The following is a 9,146-nucleotide window of genomic DNA, read 5'->3' on the forward strand; positions in this document are numbered from 1 at the left end:
AAAACAATTTTTCTAAAAAAAAGATAACATACTGCAGCAAGACTCTTAAACTAAGTTATAAGAGATTTCACTATAAATATACCTAGATTTCTATATCTTTTAAATGGCCTGGTTTCTTTATTAGATAGTATTAATAGAGTATTTTTACTTTATTTTACTCCATAGTATGTTTTAAGCATAGGCAAATGCTCATTTTTTGGTTTGCAGGTCAATTTTATTTTAAAAATAACCTTTAAAAATTTAGTTACATAAAATATGAAATTGCTAAATAGAAAAGGGTATCAGAAACAAAGTTAGTGGGAGGAAATTTATCATAGCAACAATGGAGTAAATACTCTCAAAACATTAAGTAGAAGTGAAGTTGCTCAGTTGTGTCTGACTCTTTGCGACCCCATTGGCTGTAGCCTACCAGGCTCCTCCGTCCATGGAATTTTCCAGGCAAGAGTACTGGAGTGGGTTGCCATTTCCTTCTCCAGGGGATCTTTCCGACCCAGCAATCAAACCCGGGTCTCCCACATTACAGGCAGACGCTTTACCGTCTGAGCCACCAGGGAAGATTTTATTAAATCAAAAAGAAAACAATGAGCCAAAAAAGAAATGGGAAAAGAATTTGAACAGACATTCACAAAAGAAATTAATTCAGCCAAGGAATAGATGATAAAATGTTCAGTTTCACCAGTAATCAAATAAAAGGGAATTAAACCTACAATGACATTTTTTGCATGTTTTCTTGGCAGAGATTTAAAAGCTTGATAATGTCCTTGTTTGGCAGGAATGAGGTAGAATTTAAGTTGGCACTTTTTCTGGAGGGTAGTTTGGCAATGTATGTGTCAATTTAAAATATGAATAGGGAAATTGGGAAGGACTCTAAAATTTTTATTATAAGGAAATTAGAGGTAATCTGCCAGGCTATTCTAGGTTCATCATAGGCAAGGTCAAATAGCCAAGGATTAAAATAGCCTATTGAAATTGATGCTTTTGAATTGTAGTGCTAGAGAGGACTCTCGAGAGTCCCTTGGACTGCAAGGAGATCTAACCAGTCAATCCTAAAAGAAATCAACACTGAATATTCATTGGAAGGACTAATGCTGAAGTTCCAGTACTTTTGCCACCTGATGGCAAAGAGCTGACTCATTGGAAAAGATACTGATGCTGAGAAAGATTGAAGGCAGGAGGAGAAGGGGACAGCAGAGAATGAGATAGTTAAGATAGCATCACTGACTCAATGGACATGAATTTGGCAAACTCCAGGAGAGAGTGGAGAACAGAGGAGCCTGGTGTGCTGCAGTCCATGGAGTCGAAAAGAGTTGGACACAACTTAGCGACTGTGACTGAACAACAACAAATTCTTGACCTGCTGGGTGCGAGCTGGCTGCAGTTGGAGAAGACAGGACACCACCTGAGAGTCCTAAGCCCAAGAGGCAGGCTTTCTATGGATCAATTTCTCTTGGTTTCTGTTTGCAACTCTGCAAAATGACTGTTGAGTTCCTTCATAATAAGGGAGGCTGACTTGAGAGGTAGACACGGCACACTGGGGGTCTGGAAGCAGTTGTTTCCGAATGGTGGACTACCTGGATGTTTCCTGATCCCACCTTCATCTATGAACTCTGAAGGGTTCCTTGTTGTCCTAGTTGACAGAAAAGGACAGTTGCTTGTAGAAGCCACAGAATCGGCTCAGATGAATATGTTAGTAGATGCAAAAGAATATCAAGTAGTAGATGGGCAGTAGCCTCCAGGAGGGCTCTCTGTATTCCTGTCTGCCACCCTGTGTGTTATCTTTATCTACAAACTGCATTGGAAATTCAGAGAGCACGCTTCCAGGTGTACTAGCGGCAAGATGTCGGACATGAAGAGGGAACCGCGATACAGTCAGAATTCAGAATTGGACATTTGACATTCTAACCCAAAGCCAGTAAGGGTACATTTGAGGGGGAAAAAACCCAAGTGTGAAAGCCCATAATTTGAGGTTAAAAATGTACTTGCTTGATCAGAGAGTAAGCAGAAATTAACTGCGCAACAGGACATGTGAAAATGACCTAGGGACATTATTTGCCAGGAAAACAGGTGGGGGCCTTAACCTGCAGGTAAGGGGTGAACACAGTCTTCACAGGGCAGGTTCTGAGTCCCCTCTGTTCTCAGGCAAAGGCTGTATGGAGCCAGGAGCCAGTCAGGACAGGGTGGGCTCCAAAATCCATGTCCCAAGAAGGGCTATGGCTGCTTATCCCAGAGCAGCCCATGTGGACTTCTGCATGTGAGAGGGGACGAGTTTGATTCACCATTATGGTCATCCTTTGTATGGCTGGTGGGTGAAGGTTTTAGAAAGAATACCTTTTAGCTTTGTGCTTAAAGGACCCGCCAGGCTGCCTTTCGCTGATATGTTCAAAACATAGGGACTTCCTTGGGGGTCCAGTGGTTAAGACTTCATGCTCCTAATGCAGGGGACCCAGGTTCAATCCCTGGTCAGAGAACTAGGTCCTACATGCTGCAACCAAGACCTAGTGCAGCCAAATAAATAAACAAATACTTTAGAAAAGAAAAAAGAATTCACATCACAGACCATGTTTTTAGAGTCCAGATTCTTGACTTGGAGGGCAGGTCAGACTTTAGAATTAGGTGACATGTAAAATGGTGCGATATATAAAGTTGCAGTCCCGAGTACGTATTTGCATTACTTTGCATAGCATGTAGCGAACCTGGAAAGCAGTGACCTGTGCTAAGACCTTTTTTCTTTGTCTCTTCTCCTTTGCAGAATGTCCCCACGATTGGTGTCATTGCCGTCGTCTTAGCCACACATCTGTGCGATGAAGTCAGTTTGGCGGGCTTTAGCTACGCCCTCAACCAACCCCGAACCCCTTTGCACTATTTCGACAACCTCTGCATGGCTGCCATGAACTTTCAGACCATGCACAATGTGACAACAGAGACCAGTTTCCTTCTGAAGCTGGTCCGAGAGGGCGTGGTGAGAGATCTCAGCGGAGGCATCCACAGTGAATTTTGAATCCAAAAAAACCTCACTTGAAAATGCAGCTCCGGGGGACTTCCTTGGCCACCCAGTGGTTAAGACTCCGTGCTTCCAATGCTGGGGGCCCAGGTTCAATCCCCATTCTGGGAACTAAGATCCCGCATACTGTGAGGCACAGCCAAAAAAGAAAAAAATGCAGCTCTGACCCAGAGGGCTGTTTTTCACAGCCTTCTTGATGAATCTCATCCTGCAAGTACTTGGAAGTGCAGCCAGTGTTTTTTAATTTTTAATTTAAAAAACAAAAGCAACCACAAAAGTTCTGCTGTTCCCACTTTCTCCCCCTATTTATTTGAGGCCAGTGTTTTTGCACAAAATTTTGTAAGTTAATTTTGAGAATGGGAAAGACTTTCCAAAGAGAATTGTATGTCATGATATTTTATTGTATGGTAAGGAAGTTATTTAATTTGTAAAAGCTCTGTTCCTGTCTACTGCACACAGAATCCCAGGTCATTAAGTGGAAGAAGGGAGGTGACTCCTTTGATGACTGTCCCGAATGCCTGATTCTGGTTCTCTGTTAGTCTATTTGGTGGGACGAATGTCAGACGCACTTTCAGGGTGACATGCTCGGTAGTTAAACCACTGGTTGGGCCAAGCTAGTGCGTGAGGCCTGGGCCACTTGGAGAATTCATGGTCCCTCTCTCTTGATCTGCCTTCCGCCAGAAGTCTTAGAGGAAGCAAGCAGGAGAAATATCCTGGAGGTCGCTGGTTAGGGAGGGATACTGAGACACTCTCTGTGTCCTCAGAGTACTGCAAAGCTGCCCTGGGTGGCAGAAGCCACGATCTTCCCTGCAGTTAGGACAGCTCTTAGATTTCCAGGAGTTTTTAACTTGTCCTTCCAAACACTTTCCACTGTCTTCTCTGAGGTGGCTTATAAAAATTAGGACAAAACCTCTGTTCTCCGGAGTCATAGAGGAGTAAACTCTTTCTAGGAATGTTTTCAGAAACACTGAAATGAAGTCTTCCCAGTGTTATAAATTGCCTATTTAAAAAAAATTTTTTTGTTGTTTTGAATGCCTACTTGGCAGTGTGTACCAGGCAGTGTGCCGGTCAAAAAAAAGAATAAAAGCTTTTGAGGAACTCTTATGAGCTAGTTAATTTGAGTGTTTTTTTTTTTTTTAAGGAAAGAAGTTTATAAGTGTAGTAAAATGTCCTTCTTGGATGCTGCTGCCAGGCAGGACCTCACTGTAGGGACAGCAGAGAGGGGATGAAGGGACCTCCTGCTACCCCTGTGTCTCTCTCTTCTCCAGCTCCCTAGGTACTGCTGCCCCCTCCCCCTGCAATTCTTATGTCACCCATAGCCCTGGTGCAGCTCTGACCCCCAGCCAAGTCCAGTGGCTCCCACATCTGCCAGCTCCTCGGCCTGGGCAGGGCAAAGAGCTAGATCATAGCCCTGAACGAGTCCCTGAGATCTCCAGGGTCCTGCGGCCAAGCTCAGAAGGGCCCAAGTAGCAAAATAGCATTTCTCTGATTTTATGTCTTTTCTTAAAACTTTTCTATGGATTTTGCTTTCTGCTCTTTAAGACACATCTCACCTGTTAAATGGTGAGACTTAAGGGCTTCCCTGGTGGCTCCGTGGTTAAGAATGCACCTGCCAATGAAAGAGACATAGGCTTGATCCCGGGTCCGGGAAGATGCCACATCCTTGGAGCAACTAAGCCCGTGTGCCACAACTATTGAGTCTGCACTCTAGAGCCCAGGGCACTGCAGCTACTGAAACCCACACGCCTAGAGCCCATAAGCAAAGCTACTGCAATGAGAAGCCTGAGCACTGCAACTATGGGGTAGCCCCACTCGCCTCAGCCAGAGAAAAGCCTGCAATACTGCAAAGACCCAGCAATAGCCACAAACACACACAAAATATGTGTATATATATATTTAATGGTGGGACTTAGCTTTGAATATTGAGACTCAGGAAGATGGTCAGCATCTGTCCTGTGATTCAGATCAGTCCAGGCCTGCACCACACATCTCCACCCTCTCATCCTCAGGGGCTACTTAGAGAAGACCCCATGGACTGTAGCCACCAGGCTCCTCTATTCATGGAATTCTCCAGGCCAGAATACTGGAGTGGGTTGCCATTTCTCCAGGGAATCTTCCCAACCCAGGGATTGAACCCGCATCTCCTGTGTCTCCAGCAATGGCGAGTGGATTCTTTACCTCTGAGCCAGCTGGGAAACTAAAGCAGCCCAGATGTTTATTTAAGAAGACAAGAAGCAGCTAGGGGCTAACACTTGGACAGCTTTCCCAGGAGGCTTGTGTGCACCACCTCATGGGTGTGTGTGGTCTCCTGTGCCCCTGCCTTGCACAAGCGTTGGGAAGCGGTCTGTCCAGCGCTTTCCAGCTTTCATTTCAGCGAATGTCAGCCTTGGGCCTATGCCTCTCAACTTTTCATTTCTAGCAGGCAGTACATGCTCTAAATCAGTGGTCCCCAACCCTTTAGCACCAGGGGCTGATTTTGTGGAAGGCAAGTTTTCTATGGATCAGGGGGATGCAAGTGATGGGGAGCAGCCATAAACACAGTCGAAGCTTCACTCAGTTGCCCTCCGCTCACCTCCTGTGTGCAGCCCAGCTCCTGACAAGCCACGGACTTCTTAAGAGTCTTTTGGACTACTAGGAGATCAAACCAGTCAATCCTAAAGGAAATCAACCCTGAATATTCATTGGAAGGACTAATGCTGAAGCTGAAGCTCCAATACTTTGACCACTTGATGAAAAGAGCAGACTCATTGGAAAAGACCCTGATGCTGGGAAAGACTGAAGGCAGGAGGAGAAGGGGGCAACAGAGGATGAGATCGTAGGATGGCATCACTGACTCAGTGGACACGAGTGTGAGCAAACTCCGGGTGATGGTAAAGGACGGAGAAGCCTGGCAAGCTGCAGTATATGGGATCGCAGAGTCAGACACAACTTAGTGACCAAACAACAACAAATGAAGGTCCCTGGACAGCTGCCTGTGGGACCAACACCTGCTTCCCAGGTGCTGACCCTCAAGACAGACCACATGCTCAGCTCTTGAACTAAAGCACAGACCACCAGGGGAAGGGACTGAGGACACAATGCACTTCTTGCCCTTCCCTGGAGGTCCAGACACCCTGACCCAAATTTCTCAGTCTGTTTCTCTTCTTTCCTACATCCCAAGGCCATTCTAGCCTGTTTTTGTGTTCATAGAACAGGGAATTTATTTGTATTTACCTACAACCAACACACACACATATATATATTATATAATTTATAAATATATATATTTAGCGAAGAAAATCAGTTTCAAGAAAATCGGTTTTAAAGACAAAGAGGGAATTCCCCAGCAGTCCAGTGATTAGGACTCGGAACTTTCACTGCCAAGGGTGGTAGTTCAATCCTTGGTCGGAAACTAAGATCCTGCAAGCCTTGAGGCATGGCCAAAACAAACAGTAAAGACAATGAGTTCATTTAAAATACTGGTTTGTTGTTGTTTAGTCTGCTAAGTCCTGTCTGACTCTTTTTGCGACCCCATGGATTGTAGCCTGCCAGGTTCCTCTGTCCATGGAATTTCTCAGGCAAGAATACTGGAGTGGGTTGCCATTTTCTTCTCCAGGGGATCTTCCCAACCCAGGGATGGAACCCAAGTCTCCTGCATTGGAAGGCAGATTCTTTTTACCACTGAGCCATCTGGGAAGCCCATAAAATGTTGGTTAGGTCTTTGATATGAAATACCTCTCTAAACTACCAGATGGTAACAAATTAGCAGAGATAGAATGTGCAGATAAGAGCAATTAATGACTAAAGTCAAACTCAAAAGTAGTTTCATTTTGTTACCAAAACATATCCAGATATCCTCTCAGGATGACTCATTTGGGGTGGGAAGAAATTGACCATCAGTCCTAAAGCAATGAGAATTTGAGAGTACATCTGGAACTAAGTTATAAACTCTTTAGTGACAGAATTTTAGACTTTCTTCCATCTATAGCACCCACACAGCTCAATGGGCTTCCCTCATAGCTCAGTCAGTAAAGAATCTACCTGCAATATAAGAGACCCGGGTTCGATTCATGGGTTGGGAAGATTCCCTGGAGAAGGAAATGGCAACCCACTCCAGTATTCTTGCCTGGAGAATCCCATGGGCAGAAGAGCCTGGCAAGTTACAGTCCATGGGGTCGCAAGAGTCGGACATGACTTAGCGACTAAACCATAGCACCCACAAGAAGACCTTGCCTATTGTAGGCATTAAATAAACATGTTTGATGTTTTAAGATTTTTCTTTCTTTCTTATGGCCGCACCGGATCTTCATGGCTGCACACGGGCTTTCTCTAGCTACAGCTAGCGAGGGCTACTCCTTGTGATGCTGAGGCTTTTCAGTGCAGTGGCTTCTCTTGCAGAGTTCTAGGCATATGGGCTTCAGCAGTCGCAACAGGAGGGCTCTAGAGCACAGGCTCAGGAGTTGCTGGGCACGGGCTTAGTTGTTCTGAGGCATGTGGAATCTTCCCAGACCAGGAATTGAACCGATGTCCCCTGCTCTGTCAGGTGGCCACAGAGAAGTCCAAATATGTTTGATTTTATTTGATATCTTTGATGGAATTTGAAGACAGTCAGCAGATGGTTTAAGATTGTTAACGGTGAACTCTTGGGTCTATAAGCTGGGTTAAGGAAGTCTTTTATGCTAAGGAGAAGGGAAATACAGGTGATTCATGCAATAAATGCAGTCACAGTAAGCGCTTTGGGCAGGAAAGAGCTCTCTGCAGGAGATTCCTTGGCACTGACTTTAAACCAGGCTCTTCTCACCTCAAGCCCTCACACATCTTTCAGATCTTTTGATCACACGATACCTTGCCTAACGTGTTGGTTCTTTCTGTTGATCAAAGAAGCAGAAATCTTGAGAACAGACTGTGAACAAGAGAGCACCTAAAGAAAGATCAGAAGTCGACAAGGCTGCACACCGTGGGGGATGGCGAGGACTCTGACTCCCTGTCTCAGTGATTAACTGAGATTACTTTCCCTTTTTCCCTTTAAAAACTTTCAGGGCTGAGCATAACCTTTGGAGATGGTTTTGGGGGGTGGCATTGAGTCCAACCTCTCCCCAGACGGCTGGCACTCTAACTAAAAGTAACTTTCCTTTCTACCAACAGTTGTCTCTGTCTTGCCTATTGATTTTTTAAAATATCTATTTTTTGGCTACGCTGGGTCTTTGTTGCTGTTCTCAAACTTTCTCTAGCTGTGGTGAGCAAGGGCTGCTCTTTGTTGTGATGCTCAGACTTCTCACTGTGGTGGCTGCTCTTGTTTTGGAGCACGGGCTCAGTAGTTGTGGAGCCAAGGTTAGTCGTCCTGTGGCATGTGGAATCTTCCCAAATCAGGAACTGAACCCGTGTCCCCTGCATTGGTAAGCAGATTCTTTTCCACTGGACCAGCAGGGAAGTCCTCATATGTTGATTTTTGAGCATCAAACAGCTGGACATGAGTTCTGTAATATCACTTTTTCTTTATATAATTATCCTAACGATTTAAATGATATTTAAAGAGTGTGTAAAAGCTTATTAAGTCTGTTTAATGGCTGTATCATGTCCATATGTTTTTGAAAACCAATTTATTGCGGAAGTTTCTAAAATAGAAGTTTAATCTGTGTACCTTATCTTTTCAAAGACCTGCCGAGAGGTATGTATCGCAATGTGGGTTGGGGTTTCTGACTCTTAACAGGAATTCCTGAATCAAAGGTTCTATGATTTGCAGTCAAGGCAGTCTTAGTGAGTTTACTGTATGGAAATTGGAAACCAAGATAATACATCTCTATTTTACCTACCCATTTCTCTTTTTTTTAAAAAAAAAACTATACATGGTTTACTCGATAAAGATAATTTTTAAAAGATGATAAGGACTTCCAGTGGTCCAGTGGGTAAGAATCTGCCTTGGAAGGCAGGGGACTTGGGTTTGATTCCTGGTTGGGGAACTAAGATCCCACATGCCACGGGGCAACTAAACCAGCAAGCAACAGTTACTGAGTCCACACACCACAACTAGAGAGTCCCTGCACTGCAGTGGAAGGTCCTTCATGACATCATGATGATCCAGCATGTCCCAAGTAAGACTGGAGGCAGACAAATGAATAAATACATACTAAAAAGAAAATTGCGAAAGATGCGACTCATTTTGAAC

At 44.5% G+C, this 9,146-nt stretch overlaps 1 protein-coding gene across 1 annotated transcript in view; it reads left to right on the plus strand.

Annotated features, from left to right (window-relative positions):
* The window catches only part of ST3GAL5 (ST3 beta-galactoside alpha-2,3-sialyltransferase 5), a 60,027-nt gene extending 51,222 nt beyond the window's left edge, over positions 1 to 8,805 (plus strand). Inside the window, exon 7 of the mRNA XM_040224329.1 lies at positions 2,750 to 8,805. Within this exon, the coding sequence (XP_040080263.1) occupies positions 2,750 to 2,998 (249 nt within the window). The 3' untranslated portion in view covers positions 2,999 to 8,805. The remainder of the gene's footprint in view (positions 1 to 2,749) is intronic.
* Positions 8,806 to 9,146: the final 341 nt, after the last annotated feature.

This window comes from Oryx dammah, unplaced genomic scaffold (assembly GCF_014754425.2).
Source record: "Oryx dammah isolate SB20612 unplaced genomic scaffold, SCBI_Odam_1.1 HiC_scaffold_25, whole genome shotgun sequence".
NCBI lineage: Eukaryota > Metazoa > Chordata > Mammalia > Artiodactyla > Bovidae > Oryx > Oryx dammah.